The sequence below is a fragment of the Colletotrichum costaricense genome (genome assembly GCF_030867565.1).
Source record: "Colletotrichum costaricense strain IMI 309622 chromosome Unknown Scaffold_13.1, whole genome shotgun sequence".
Taxonomy (NCBI): domain Eukaryota; kingdom Fungi; phylum Ascomycota; class Sordariomycetes; order Glomerellales; family Glomerellaceae; genus Colletotrichum; species Colletotrichum costaricense.
This window is the reverse complement of record NW_026848242.1, coordinates 747,724-762,739: the sequence shown is the minus strand read 5'-3', so window position 1 is coordinate 762,739 and position 15,016 is coordinate 747,724. Positions and strand designations below refer to the sequence as shown.

At 54.0% G+C, this 15,016-nt stretch overlaps 4 protein-coding genes across 4 annotated transcripts; 3 read left to right on the top strand and 1 right to left on the bottom strand.

Moving 5' to 3' along the window:
• Nucleotides 1–582: 582 nt before the first annotated feature.
• On the top strand, nt 583–1,856 carry CCOS01_11692 (uncharacterized protein; the record flags this gene model as incomplete). The annotated part of the gene is made up of 2 exons (XM_060459844.1): nt 583–1,092; nt 1,155–1,856. The coding sequence occupies 2 exons, from the start codon at nt 583–585 to the stop codon at nt 1,854–1,856; spliced, it is 1,212 nt and encodes a 403-aa protein (XP_060309675.1).
• Nucleotides 1,857–2,735: 879 nt separating this feature from the next.
• Nucleotides 2,736–3,116, top strand: CCOS01_11691 (uncharacterized protein; the record flags this gene model as incomplete). Its single annotated transcript, XM_060459843.1, has 1 exon — nt 2,736–3,116. The coding sequence occupies one exon, from the start codon at nt 2,736–2,738 to the stop codon at nt 3,114–3,116; it is 381 nt and encodes a 126-aa protein (XP_060309674.1).
• Nucleotides 3,117–5,154: 2,038 nt separating this feature from the next.
• On the top strand, nt 5,155–6,648 carry CCOS01_11690 (uncharacterized protein; the record flags this gene model as incomplete). The annotated part of the gene is made up of 5 exons (XM_060459842.1): nt 5,155–5,177; nt 5,398–5,733; nt 5,872–5,999; nt 6,175–6,241; nt 6,441–6,648. The coding sequence occupies 5 exons, from the start codon at nt 5,155–5,157 to the stop codon at nt 6,646–6,648; spliced, it is 762 nt and encodes a 253-aa protein (XP_060309673.1).
• Nucleotides 6,649–13,027: 6,379 nt separating this feature from the next.
• On the bottom strand, nt 13,028–14,737 carry CCOS01_11689 (F-box domain-containing protein; the record flags this gene model as incomplete). Its single annotated transcript, XM_060459841.1, has 3 exons — nt 13,028–14,255; nt 14,313–14,566; nt 14,648–14,737. 3 exons carry the CDS (start codon nt 14,735–14,737, stop codon nt 13,028–13,030), a joined length of 1,572 nt encoding a protein of 523 aa, XP_060309672.1.
• Nucleotides 14,738–15,016: the final 279 nt, after the last annotated feature.

Genomic DNA, 15,016 nt, shown 5'->3' with positions numbered 1-15,016 from the left:
CCGCCCCGTTGTCGAATCTCACCGTACTTACCTTTCACGCACCGAGCTGCCGCTGCTTACTCTTGCGCCCGCGCTCTCCGACGGCTTATACGACACCCGCTATCTGTACTCGACTCCAAAAATCCCCCCACCACCGCCACCATTCTGTGTGCGCGTGCGCTTCTCGAGTCAACCGACTTGGCTGGTCGCGCCCTCTTCTATCCGCCACAGCCCGCTTGGTCATGATTCTTGCCCTTCCCGTGCTTGGTCGGAATTATTTGATAGCAGGGTTCAACAGATAGGCCAACCTGACGCGCAGGCCATTATCGCATCTCGCCTCAAGGGCCCCTTTCAACCACACCACTAACTACAAACACCACTCCACGACACCCACTGCTCGCCAACACGATAGCATCGCGCGGCGACGAGAGTGCAGGTTCAGTCGCGGCATCCGGGTGGACTCGCCGCAACCAGAGCATGGCAGAGGAGCAAGGACGAGGGCCGCCTTCTACACACCGAGAAGACGAAGGTCGACACCAACTTCCTCCCGTGGGAGCACCCGAAGACCCAAGATACCACGACGACAGACATCATAGACCCAACATGGCCGCACCAGTAACACTTCCCTCCATTCAGGATCCCCACGGCGCCTACGGCCAACCAGCCTACCCGAGGTCCTACCCTGGCGATCCACGGGGTGACCCGCGCGCCGATCCGCGCGCCAGCAATTACAGCGCCTCCCCGAATTCCGTTAACGGCTACCCGCCGCCGCAACCGGGTGGTCATGCGCCGCAACTGCCGCCGTTGCAACCCCCGGGTGACCCCAGATCTCCCACTTATCCTCCCCCGCCAGATGGAAGGGACGACTACTACAGAAATCGCCAGCCTCCGCCGCAGTATGGCGACCCCTACTATCAAGAGTATCACAACCGTCAAGGCCCGCCTCCTCCGGGTCGCTACGCCGACTACCCTCCACCTGGCCCTGGTGGTCCACGATACGACTACCCACCAGGCGCACCGAGATACGACTACGGTCAAGGAGGCCCTCCCATGCAGCAAGCTGCCCCAAGACAACGAACCTCTATAGCTTGCAGGTACTGCAGAAAGAGAAAGGTACTTCTCCCCCAAAGCGATGCGACAAAGGAACTCTTTGAGACTAATTTGGAATGCTTCAGATTCGGTGCAGCGGCTATCAGAGTGCGCCTGGCGGCAAATGCGTAAACTGCAGCAGGATGAACCAGGAGTGCATATTCCAGCCCGTATCTTCGTCTAGCTCGACTGCATTTGTGCCCGTGTCGGCCATCCAGGGAGGTGTTCCACCGGGAACGCCGCTCTATGGGGCTTACGGGCAGCCTCTACCTCCGGGTTCGCTGCCTCCGCCACCAGGTCCCCAGGGTTATCCCCCTCAGCCTGGCAACGGCGGTTACTACCAACAACCACTCCCTTCTCCAACGGGCGGCTACTCGCCCTACGATGCGCAGCGTGGAAGGCGGCGGCCGAGGGACGATGAAGTTGACGAGCTCCGACCTCCGCCACCCGATCCGAACTCTGCAGACGATCCTCGACGTCGCTCGCCAGCCTCGAGCTCGAATCACAGCAGCCCGGGAGGCTACATGGGCTACTCGCAAGGCGGTCATCCCGGATATGACCCAAGAGCGCCTCCGGCTAGACATAGCCCTGGACAGCCGGCGGCAGTACCTCACCCGCAGACGGGAGACGAGCGAGCCGCGGCAGCGACCCAGCGACAAAGCAATTCCTCCACACCAGCAGCATCCTCGAGCTCGGTTATGAGCCTGAATAATTTGGTGGACACGACTCCAAATGACATTGACAGGAACATGCTGGGAAGGCTGAACCGTCCTCCAGTGAGAAAGTGAGGAGATGAGGCGCATGGAGGGGGAGAGAGCGTGACCCTTCGTCTTCAGGGGAACCTAATTATTCCGCGGATATCGACCGCCTCAGTCCGACGCAAATAGGAATGGATCTGCTGGCCAGGTACTCTCTTCGCTTTGGAAAATCTCTCAACACGACAGCCTTGGAGACTACGCTTCCACCTCGACTATTGCGAGCGATGCCGGCGAAAGCGGCAACGACGGCAAGAGATCCATGCGATTTAACTCAGGTTGCATACATTACAAAGTTCATGGGAAACGCATATCGGTCTTTGACAGGCATAGGCAGGCAGGCATGAGCTTCTGTAGCAAGTGAGTTTCCATGATGGAGGGGGGAATTGGCGGGAACGGCTTCCAGGATCAGCCAAAAAAATAAATTCCACGGTCAGCATCGTCTTGATTTTCGATTTTTTGGTGTTTGCTGGGGGCTGGCTGAGGTTGGGAAATGGTGGGAGGTTTTTTGCTTGAGCATACCACATACGCGGGTTTCCCGAGATCCGGGAAACTGGTCCTTGCATTCTTATTTGCTTTGTTCTACACCTTTTCTTTTCGTACACAGTCATTTCCCAAAGGAACGGAAAGGGTTAAGATTGGTCTGCCTCACGGCACACGTCTGTTTTTGATTTTCTGTCCTGCCTTTTTACTCATTTTAGTACCCATTGTCCGACACGCCACACATGCTGGAGTGTTACATTTTTCATGTCAAAACCGCTGCGTACCTTTTTTTTTTTCATTTTATCTTATCTTTACTAGTATCCCAAACGTTGAGAGAGTATTACGAAGGCGAAATCGCGCAAGCGATGCAAAGGAACCGGGCGGCAAAGATATCACACAATAACCTTATCATTTTTATCTACATCCCACATGAATCGGATGCGTTTTATTGTTTTCCCTCCCAACCCCCCGTCATGTCATGTTGTGTTTTTCGTTCTGCAGAAGTCAGAAGTTGGCAGCACCGCGAGGGCTACAAAAAATTCCGAGGTTATTTTTTTCTACTACTACTTCATTCCAACGATTCTCTCTACTCATGATTGTCATGTTTTCTCTCTCTCACATAGCAACACACCCACACAACCCGACAAGGTGTGGTGTGCGGTTTGGAAAGAAAGTAATGAAACAGAAAAACACACTTTTAAGAAGCCAAGCGTAGCATTGCCACTATTGTCACCATTGTCTGTGGTTATTTCCTATTTCTCGCTTGTCAGAGGTCTTACAAGCCAAAAAGAACAAAGCAAGGAAGAATAAGTTTTGTGCCAAAGCTTCAACGTTGTTTGCTGAAGATGTTTTTGACTCTTTTGCTGTCGTTACTCGCCTGTCTCCAAGTCCGTAATCCCGAGGGAACATAAAAATAATGTGTGTCCCACCCCCCATCTATATGTGACACGTCATATTGATCCGACGGTTGAAAAGGGCTAAAGGTAAGGGAAAGGAAAGGCCGCAGAGGCGACTAATGCTTTGAAGGGAGAGAAGCACGGACAGATCTTCCGCTTTAGCAGGACATAATAAGGAAGTCGAGACCAGTAGTTTCCCCGTCCTTTAATATCAGATCAAAGCTTCTTCTGATATCGATAAACGTGCGTTCGCGCGCTTGGTGGAGGGGAAGGGAGGGGGGGGGGGGGGAATGGGGGGAAGCTTTGTTTTTTTCAGCACTGATGTTTTTTTTTATGATTGGTGACGGGAACCTACCTACCTAAAGCAGGGAGGGGAGAAGAGAAGGGTAAGGGGAAAATGGGAACGGGGGAAGAGGGAAAGAAGATGAGGAGCCACCACCGCTTGTTGCCGCGGCCGCCGGTGCCGCCGCCGAGTTTACCTTTGCGGTACGGTACTTTCCCCCCCTCTTCCACTTCCACTTTGACCTCCAATGGACCCCCTCACTTAGACTCGTGAGTAAGAGAAGAAAAAGAAAAAGAAAGGAAAAAGGAAAATATGTTGTTTGCTGTACGCATACAAAAAGAGTCCTGGGGCCGGACCGCCGATGCTGTCTAACTCGGGGACCGAGCCTGCCTTTGCCTGCGTCCTTTCCTACAACCAAGCCTCAGTCTATCCTCCTACTCCGCAGAACCCCAGGCACACGGGGAACAGCGGCATCAAGCATGGGGAGAGGGGGGGGGGGGGGCGGTACTGCGGCCCCGAGCCGCGCGGGCCGCGCCCGCGTCGCCGCCCGTCCGCGGCGGCCCCGGCGCCCCGCGGCCGCGCCCGCCCCCACCCCGCGGGGCGGGGGGGGGGGGGGGGGGGGGGGGGGGGCCGGGGGGGCGGGGCGGCGGGGGCGCGTTCCTTAGGTTTTTTTTTTTTTTTTGTTATTGCGGGAAGGGATAAAACCAAACGTAAGTGTTCAGTGGTCAAAGTAGGTTTCCACTTCACGGGACGCGGCGGCCGGCGGCAATGGCACGGCACGTAACGAACGGGTTTGTCGGTGGTCCAAAAGTGTATAGTGAACTGGCGGCGACGCTGTTGGGGACTTTCCGGGTTCCGGAAAGGCATTTGCCAGATGGGGGGGCCAGAGTACAAGTGATAGAACTGCCGGTGTGTGTGAGGTGTGAAATTGTTCATTCCTCTTAGTTTGAGGTTCTGAGTAAGGTAGCTTGGTCCATGGTATGCCGGTCTTTCTTTCGTTTCCATTTTCTTCATTGTGCTGGCTCTCTTTCTCCTCGTCAGCTATTTTTATGAGCAATACTGTTTTCCAAGAGCTTGGTCGTGAGTTTTTGAGTATGGCGGCTTGGTATCATCCCTCAAAGCTCAAGCGTCCGGCAGAGAAGGAGAAAAGAGTCAACGTCACCGCGGACAAGTACCCAAAAAAAAAAAAAAAAAAAAAAAAAAGAGTCCTAGTTGATACTAAAAAGTCCAGAAATAACAAGCAAACTAAAGACATCTTCGCTTGTTGTTTTCCATGGTTTCTTCTTCTTGTTCTTTGTTCTTTACGTCTGCGCCTGGGCTGGTGTCTTTCGGTACTTGGGAAAACGAACCAACACAAAGGGGGATGGATCCTAACCAACCAACCTAAACTGCCCCCTCGGGCCCCCCCATCTGCGCCCCCCTTCTCCCCTCAGGAACAAAGGAAGAAGAACAAAGAGTAGCCCGTCAGGGAGAATCACGAGGGAAGAAAACAATTTTCCAACAAGGACGGAACTTGAGGGGGAGGAAACGAGAGCTTCAATACAACAGCACAATAGAAGCCAAGGACTTTTTTTTTTTCTCCAGATCTGCAATGTTCAAATTTTACTCTGGGGGGTCCACTAAACCTGAAAGACACGATTGTTCGTTCCCACATGGCGTCTCTATCGATATGTCTCCCGTGTCTGGTCACTGGTGTCTGTATGGGTGGTTTGTATGGCGTGTGCGGTGCGGGAGGAGGCGAAGAGGGGAGGAAGGGAGGGGCAGCCAGCCAGCCTGCCAGTCCAGAGGAGAGAAGCAGAAGAAGAACAGGCGCCGTTCGAGGCGAACCGGGTTCAAGCTAGTTACATTTCGGGGGCCAGTGGACGAGGTGGACGAGTGGACGAGAGAGAAACTTCGAGTTCCTCTTTGACAGGCCCCTCGTTGCCGCCAATCCATTTGTCGAGAGGGAAGAGCTTTCGGGGACCCTTGGCGCTAGTCCCGGGTCTCCTCTCTTGTGCTCTCTCTCTCTCTCCTCGCCGCTTCACCTCAGTTCTCTCCTCTTACTCGACGAGTCGCCTGCCTTTTTTTTTTCCCCCCGCGCGGCGGCGGGCCAAAACGAACGAGAGAAAGAGAGAAGGGGAAGGGATGAGCCCATGATTGGTGTCCGGGCTTCGGTTGGCCCCTCTCCGCAATCAACGCTCATGGGGACCTTGGATTGGGTTGATCCTGGTTACACAAACCTGCGCGCGAGCGAGAGCCAAAGGGGGTGGTGTATACACGCCTGTCTCTCAGGCAGGGGAGGGGCAAGGAGAATGCCGTTCGCCAATATCGAGCACTGTGGTCCGAGGAACCGACCAGGTACACTCGAGTCACACACAATACAATACACACGCCATCCTTGACATAGGCATCCAAACCACGACGCCAAAAGAGAGCCAGAATCGGAAGATGACTCGACGAGGTTGAAGGAATATGGAAAATTCACTCGTGACGACGAGACAAACCAAGCGGAGGCCGCGAGCGTGCATAACACACGTACACTCACGCGTCTGCCTCGTTGCATCGTCGCCGAGAAGGGACGGTACATAGGGCAGGCAGGATTCGAACCGGTCAAGAGAGCAGACGGCCGCTTACGGCGGTACCCATGGACTAGGCGTTGTCTGGGGTTTGTATGGCAGCTAATTACTCACATGAAGTCTGTGCTTGATAGATGCAGGCCAGGCGAGGTCGGAGCGCAGCAATGAGATGTCAGACTCCAAGTGTCTTTGCGTCCGTTGGTAAGCGTGTAAGTGTGTGTCCGAGCCTTTGCAGCTTTTGCAGCTTTTGCAGCCTCTTCCCAACGGCGAGCCCCAAGAGTACATGATGCCGATTCTTTGCAGCAACGCTAGGGATTTTGGGCCGTCGGGCTTGCGCGACATTGGGCGGAGGAGGAGGCGGAGAGAGTGCGCGGCGACCCAATGTACTAACGCAAGACAGGGAACATACCACCATTGATGAGGTCCCTGAATGCCTCGTAGCCCAGATAGGTGCCTTGGCTCAAGATCCAAGTTCCTTGCCCGGGCGGCCAGTAGGCCGGTTGGCGGAGAAAGGAGTTGCCTGCCTGCCTTCTAACAGTAGGCACCGGCCGTTGATGGGGCCGAGGGGTAGACGGGGCACGGTGAACAAGCCAGCTGAAGGGAGATAAGCCGCCGGCAAGAGAGATGAGGTGGGCTCGTCGGTGTCATGTCCCTCCTTGTTACGTGAAATTCATACACTTTCTGGCCCGCGACCCCTGCGGGACTCTTGTACCTCGCACTCTGACGGACTGCGAAAAGAGAACACCTCTTGTCCTGGAGGATATGGAGTCCGCAAACACATAGTTGGATCGACATAAAGACACTCCTGGTAGCTAAGCGCATGGCCTTCGTTTGCGTGGAGAAGAGGAGATAGATGGAGGGCCAGGGGGGGCTGAGAAGTACCAAGCAGACTATTGGCGCAGCGTTGCAAAATTATACTTGCAAAGAGGGATGAGTACTCGATGCTCAGACGCCTAGGCTCTGTACAAGCGTTCATGGCGTTGGACCTGTGATGTGATGAATGCTAATTTTCAGCAGCCCACACCCGTTGTCCTAGGTAGATTTCAACGGAAGAGAAGGGAGTGGCTTGCCGAGCGCTGTCAAGACAAAGGCAAAAAACAGGCTAGAGAAGGCTTCGTAGGTAGTAGAGCGCCCGTCGGCCGACCACCAGGCTCCTGGGACACTCGGGAGGGATGGCGGCGGTGACGATGGGCCAAGCGGCTGGCTAGCGAGGTTCAAAATGAGAAAGAGGCTAGAGTTGAGTTCGATCGAGACACCCTATCTGACGGTACGGAGCGGGCTGGAGGAGATGGCCTGATTTGGCGAGGGCCCAGCACTAGTATTCATAGATCATGGTGTTCAGTGGCTCTGCTTGATCCGGAGAAAAGGGGGCTGATCTTGGCGATGTGAGGAGTGAAATATACGGTGTGCAATGTCCAAGACGACAGGGGAAGTAGCGAGAGAGGAGCGGAGAAGGTATGGAAGTAGTAGGATGCAGAGGCATAGGGAGTGGGATATTGCGGTTGCGCACACCGACATGGAGGAGGGGCAGGGAGGGGGAACCGAAAGAGAAGTGATGGATCTGATCGTTTTCACTGGCAAGTACCTATACCTTAGAGGAGGCGGAAGATACCAAGCGACAGCCAGCGGTGACGGTCCGGGACCACCGAAGGAGAAAAAGAGGGGGAAATGTCCCTATTCACAAACAGAGACGATGGGCGGGTCAGGGGGCGTGGACGCTGCAAGTTCGTCTGGCCTTGAGATGCTCGGATAGACCTTTGGGTTACATCCTGACGTGCAGCAATCTTGCAGGGCGACTGTCCATCCGGAAGCATCAAGGTACGTCCGTCCAAGCCCTGCCTGGATCGCCGAGTTCGAAAAGGTCGAGATGCAGTATGCCCTGACCGTAAACACAACGGGGTGTGATATAAACTGCTGTCCTAGTCCATCATTCCCAATTCTCTGGTTTGGTTTGAGGGCTTGTGTGAGGCGGTTCGGAAAATGTCACATGGTCTCAGAGTCATGCGGCCGTCAGCGCCTCCATCCATGGATGGGTTTTGCATATGCCGTTGACCGTATACAGACTGATATTCCGGGACAAGCCGGCGATCTGACATGCGTCGCGCTGATCCAGGGACTGTGCGGCTTCGTACAGTCAAACTGAACACGGTGAGGGTGTCGACTGTAGGAAAACCTGGGGAGCCCGAGACAGAGATGAGAGTAAGAATGGGAGGAAGAGGAGATACGAATGCGGAGGTCAGACGGTGTACCAGAAAAGATGACGGCAGGACAGGAACGTGGGAAGGGGGCGTGAGGGGAGAGTGGTTAGGACACGGCGTGCTGACCGAAAACGGCGACGCTTCTGCGTACCTGACTTTGTCCGATTTTCCAGCCCGTCCTTCCCGTGCTGCGCAAAGGTAAGATGTACATTGAGGCTTTCCCGAACCGGCTGAATGGCGTGTCGTTGTGGAAAGTACGAACGTTTGAGGCGCGCCGGATCAAGAACGAAACAGACGAACGGCCGTGGAGGAAGGCGGGAGAGCAAGGACTACCGAGGAATGGGAAAGCTGGTAATAGTACGACAGCTCTAAGGTAGGAGCAGGTCAATATGCTGGCTGGGAACGGAAAGTCGACTGCGCTGAGCTCGTGGTGCTGCTTCTTTCTATCGGTTCATGCGACGAGAAACAAACCTTGGTGCTCGGCTCGTGACAAGTATTATTTTCAAGCTTTTCTCCAATGTGCAGGCAGCCCATTGTACGCTCCCGATTTCGCCTGTCCTTTTCTGGTAGCAGAATGGTCATTATTCAATTATTCCTAGTGTTGTTTTCGTCTCCTGGTATCGTCTGGAGTGGAGTGTGGTGTTGTTTCCAACTCGACCTATCCCTGACATCAACATGACGTTGGTATTCAAACGCGTCAAGGCCCCTTTCCAAGGCGAGCTTCCGTCCTGCACGAATCTTGGTCAGCGTAGTTCGAGCAGAAGCCTTCGAATGTTGGTGGACACCGACATACTTCAATGGTCAGTCAAACATTCCTCAAGTCTTGTACAACAAAAGCCCGGCAAGAAGGTCCTGCTTCGTTCCTTGATCCCGTCTCATCAGCTCCCGAGTCTCCAATCAGGTTCCAAATAAGCAACAGGTTTATAGAGAGACAGCTGACGGTGCTGACAGTTGAGACATGTCTGATATTGCTACACGCGTGTCTCTGGATCTATCTGTATCGACCGGGAAGCATACCCGCACGTATATACGAACTGAATCACATCGACGCCTATCTAGCACCGACGGGACGTTTGTGCAGCTGCAAACAGGCGGAAAGAAGAGACAAGCAGCCACAATGTCTCTCCCTCCCCATCGATCTACCCCATCGCCGTTAGCCCTTTCTGACCTCCTCCCTTGAATGCCTCTCGTCAGGTTGCCAGGGAACGTTTGCCGATCCCAATTGATCTCCAGTCATTGTTTGTCATTCCTATCGAAACGTCAAATTCTTGTTCACTGTTCGACAAAACCTCATTCTATCCTTCGACAAAAGCGAATCGAGAATATGACGAAAAGTAGACCCATACCTACTACCGAGCTTCTGCGCCTACAGCATCCCCGAGACCAAACATGATGGTGGGCAGCTCTAGGAAGCTATCAGGGAACACAACTCTAGGGCGAACATTCCAGAGAGAGAGACCTGCTAATTACCATCAGGCTGTCAACCGTCTCAAGCCAGCTGAGGGAGCCGGAGCACCCTGCTGACTAGGTCAGCCATCCGAGTCTTGCGAAACCTTCCTGCCGTTCCGCGACCCGACCTGCCGGACCCTAACAATCCGAGGAATGACGCTCGGCCAATACTTGAAGAACCCTCGGGGAACTATCGAGTTGTCATGGCCACATACATTCCATGCCATCTGCGCAGCGTGTGGAGAAGCAAGAAGATTCGGGACGGCCCAGATCCGCGCTCAGCCAGCCCAAGGCATTACCAGGCTCGCCAATCCAGTTACGGTCTTGACAGGTCTTCAGTCTTGAACTAAAAGTGCTGGAACTGTAGAGAACAAAAGGGAATATCTCCGACCATACAGGTAATCGAGTTGAGACTTTGCCGTGGAAGAGCCTCGAGATTCATTGTTCACCCCTCTGCATCCACCTTTTTCGTCATACGACTCAGGGTTAGGGTTGCTTGTACTGACAGCGAAAACAGAGTTCTCGGCCAGCAAAGCCTTGCACGAAATCGCACGGTGGAGACTATGCAGGCATCTTATCCGCAGGATCATTCGGGCTGGAATACACTCCAGAGGGCTAAGCGAGGGCGGCGCGGCTGGAACATGTCTTACAAGTCATTTTGGTGTGCCCCTGGCGGAAGCTAGTCCACCACTCGACCAGATTCCCGGGAATCATGTCTCGTTTCTCTACACGGACGGCCCGGTGGCGTGCGTACCTCGCACTCAAACACCCCCTCTAGATGTAAGACACAGAGACGATTTCAGCCAGCCACAGGAAAGTTCCGGCCTTGGCTAATTTTACAATGGCACGCGATGTCTCGCCATATATGATTTCGGAAAGCGATAGCCATGTTTGACCATCAATCTGTCACGGGACCAAGTAGCTTCACACGGTGTGGAGCCATGGCCTCGCAAGTTACAAGGCTTTCGAACGATCACTCTCTGATGACAATACTTTCAGTACAGGATCTCGATCGACGGATGGCAGGCACCCGAGAGAGAGAGAGAGGGAGAAACTGAGATTCGAGCAAGCGAGTGCTTGCGTTTGCACAGGGAACTCTTTCGCGGTTCTAACGCAGCCTTGGCGGACTGGAAAAAAGCATCCACCTTGGGGATATTTGGTGGCTTCTCTGCTGGATATGGTCAAACCACGACGTTCCTCTTTGGTAATCTTGGCCAGACAGATTCCGCAGAGCTGCGACCGACATATCTGAAGGAGACTTTTTGGCATGCTATGCCTAGACTATCAAGTGTGCTGTTTTCGTTCATGGTCAATTAGCCAACCTCTCGACATCCATAGACAAGTTTGTCTTCCGAATGTTTGATATCACGTTTCTACACGTTTCAACCCTCATCTACAACTGCAAGTAGCATCACTCAAACGAGGCCATGATAAATGCCCCAGTGTCAGTAGCAATTCCTTCCCTTCTCGGCTAAACACTACGACGCGCAAATCGGCTGCTTGATATCAGCCTCTCAGGAGCCGTGGTGCAAAGGAACGAGCTCAAGTGCCAATAGTAGCTAAGCAGGACTATTTGGGAGACGCCCGGTACCCAGTTCGGGACGCTCTGGTGCTCTATCCGCGGAACATGGCTTCAGGCCCTTCGAGACATAAATGTGTTAACATTTTCCTGGTTTCGGACTTCTGATACCAAAGCTTGAGAGCCACGAGATCTTAGATCAGCCCCAAGTTAACTATACATGAATCACTTCGATCGAACAGAGGTACTACAGGCATATGAACGTCCGTACGAGCTCGCTCACCCCTCGTCAGGGTAGCTACATACCTGGCAGCAAATTGCGTTTTACCCGCAATACATTTAGTTACATTACCACCATATCAATCACCACAGCGTCAGGGAACGAAGATGAAATACACAGTACACGTCTTCGAGACTCGTAGAATCTACTGGAACATTAAAATCTACTCGTTCTTTTTTCTGCCCACGTCTCCTCTCGCGGACCTCCACCTCTCGGTGTGAGCAAGGTGTGAAGCAAGGTGAGGTCGCGATCTTGCATCTCTCACCGAGGTGAAGAAAGAGAGGGCCTGTGCTTCGGTAAGAGATAGAGTTCACCTGACAGGCCCATTCGGTGTGATGCTACTGCGAAAATTGCGGGGAAAACGGAGCGGAACGGGGGAGGGCCGGGGTGGGGAGGACTTCCCGACCCTCCCGCAAACCCCCCCTGGCGCACCCGAAAGGAGCGTGTAATCTCGGGTTTGTCCGTGCCTAGATTTGGCCAAGAGGTCCGGGGTGGGGATGAGTAATTGGAGATGTTCCCGACTCTTAGGTTTGGTTCGAATCATCTAATTGAGGTTATGCATCACGCGATTGATGTGATCCCATATCCGTCGGTTCATGTCCGCCGGGTCGTTATTCCAGGGTATCTTGAACCATCTCTGTATCGCTTTGGGGACCCTTCGTCCAGCGTCCAGACCACGATTCCATGGTCCAACGAATATCCTGACACCAGACCATTCGAGATGAAATCATTCCGAACCAAGAGGTGACGATGCCTCTCTCAGCACTCTCGCACCAAAACCGCCATAATCTACCACTGCTACTTACTGCCTTGCTTCGGAATCCTCTATGCCCCCCCCCCCCCTTCACGATCGCAAACAACCGCATTCACAAACGTCCGTCAAGTCCTCACGTACGGATCCTTACTCTTTCAACGACTCACCTCACCTCACTCAGAACCCCGCTCCTGGCCAACGCGGGTTCACCTAGCTGCCCCGTGCTTCACGAAGGCCAAGTCGCGAACGATACCCGATTGGAGATGGGATTACTATTCCTGGGGCGGGAATGGAAAGGAGATTGGGGCACTCGGGGAAGGGGTCCTGACACGTCACGGGTGATGAACTCTGTTACCCGATTGTGGTTCGGCTGAGCGGTGCGTTCAGCGTTCTGCGTCTGCGTTCTGGATACCCGATCCAGGGCTTCAAGTACGCACGCACGTATGCGCCCACGTCCCCGTTTTGGAGCCATGGCGAATTGCATTAAACACTGCGGCAGAGACGTGCAAGAGCTGCAGGAACATGCACTCGTGATGCGATCAGTAGATAGGCCAAAGGTGCATGGTCATGAACATCGTTGGTATCATTAAGATTAGAGTGCTGATGTCGCCAGTCTCCTCCATCTATATGCTAGTGCCTCCCAGTAGTTTTCCTGCCTTCCTGCTGTAGTCTTTTTGTCCCTCCTGGTATCTCATGCGAATCTCTCTCTCTCGCTCTCTTTCTGTATGTTTTTTTTTTGCTCTCGTTCCTCGCTCCACGAACGTAGGCCGTACCTTTCTCGGCCTTATTAGTCGTAATCGGTATCCATGTTCGGCGTCGGAGGATCGGGCGTTGGTGTTGCTGAGCGGCCTTCGATGCTCATTTCTTCTCGATATGCCATTTGACCGTTGTCGGCTCTCTCTAGCACAAAACACCGCTCGGCGTACACACCATTTTCATTTTGACGGCGCCAGGCAGCGCTGAAGCGACGGACCATGACCTTGCGCCATCCGCCTACATTAATTGTGATTTGCTTCCAGGGCACGTCGGGCGTCGCGAGCTGCTTCTCTCGTAGCAGAAACTGGAAAGTGCGTAAGGCCGCATCGTAGTCGCGGTCCATTCCCGGGTGAACAACCTCGAGCGCGTGAAGAACGGTCTGGACGTGTAGTGTGATAGTTTGAAGGCTGCGGAAGCTGCATAGAGCGCGGAGGAACTCGGTCGGGTCGCACATGGCCACGTCCATGTCCAGCTCCAGCGTGTGCACGTGTGGGAGACCTTGCGCCAAAATAGCGATATCCTCACCCCAGAGCGTTGGGCACCGTCGGTCCTCCTCTCCAAAGCCCATGTGATCACGGAACTTGAGCACTTGGAGGGATTCGCCATGTCTCAAAATGCCATCCAGCGGGAACAGACGGGTGTGGCACGTCACATTGAGGGTCTGCAAAGCCCGAATGTGATTAGCCACCAGTAAGTATAAACCGCCCGTTGCTTCCTCGCGTTTATCAACTAGGTGGGCGCTGAAGTCTTCGCAGTGTAGATGTCGCAAGCCTGCCAAGTCGGGGAAATCCACAGTCGACAGGAAGTTGAAGACGGGCACGTACTTCAGATCGAGCGATTCGAGCTGAGAAAAGTCCCAATGGGCGCGGGTGTCCTCCTTCGAATGGTTCCAGTCGTATGACTTGAGAGCCAAGTCTTTCAGCGGGGGTATGCGCTCTCCTTGGGCGAACTTGAAGTTCGTCCCCTGCCCACGGTCTTCGTAGTGAAATGTCTCCAGGCGGCGGGAGAGCAGGAGCAGCTGTTTTAGGGAATTCAATCGTGTCGTGAGCGGCGGGGCGGGGCTCGCAAGCTTGAGCGAGACAAGAAGGTCTGTGGGAATCGCTCGGACGTAGGTGTCTCGTAGTTGTCCCTCGAATTCTCGCAGGGGCAAGTCCTCGACGAACAGTTTCGTGCCGTTAAATCGTGTCTGCTGGGGGTTGAGCACGTCTGACGGAAGCCAGAGTCGTCCTGATCGGAATTCAGCATCGACATAGTGCCATCTGCGAGTATCGTCAGCAAATCACTTCCAAAAGCTGTGAAGACCACTGTCAGCATACCGCACAGTCTTTAGCCTTTGGACCCTGTCCAGCACCCGCCGAATGCCGTCAGGGTCTAGGTCGCTCCGTGTGACGACGTGGTTCGTATAGGACGACACATTGCGCAAGAGATTAGGATACCGCGATTCGGCGTCTGGAGCAACAATGCGCTCGTTGAGGCAAATCGTACGGTAGGTAACGGGAGTTGCGATAGCCTCAAAGCGCCTGGACAAGCACCGCGCAGTAGCAAGGGCGCGCTCGTCTATCTCTCGGAGCTGGAAAATCTTGGTAAGCAATTGCGGGATAAGAGGAGCAGCATAGCCATTGAAGCATTGTCAACCGCTCAAAAAACCTACCTGCTCGAAAATGAGAGCCAGCAGCTCGGAGCTGAGGTCATTCAGAGACCATTTCTGTGGCGCTGCACGGAGGGAGGATGCGGTAGCCATTCGCCGACATGTGGCGCTTCCACATGTAGGAGCAGGAGAGAGTCAGGGGAGGGGAGAGGTGTCGAGGAAAGGTAGCAGGTGAAGAGACCTCGTGGCTGGCACAGAGGGGGGAAGTAAGGGTCTTATCAACGGTTCCATCAAATTCGAAGGTGTTGTGCTGTTGAAGAGAGCTAGGATGGTCCGAAGTCATGATCCGCCAGTTGACAGACGGGGCTAATCTGTTTGCGGACAATGTCACGAGCGGGTACAGTTAGATGACCCAAGTAAGCCAGCAGCAGC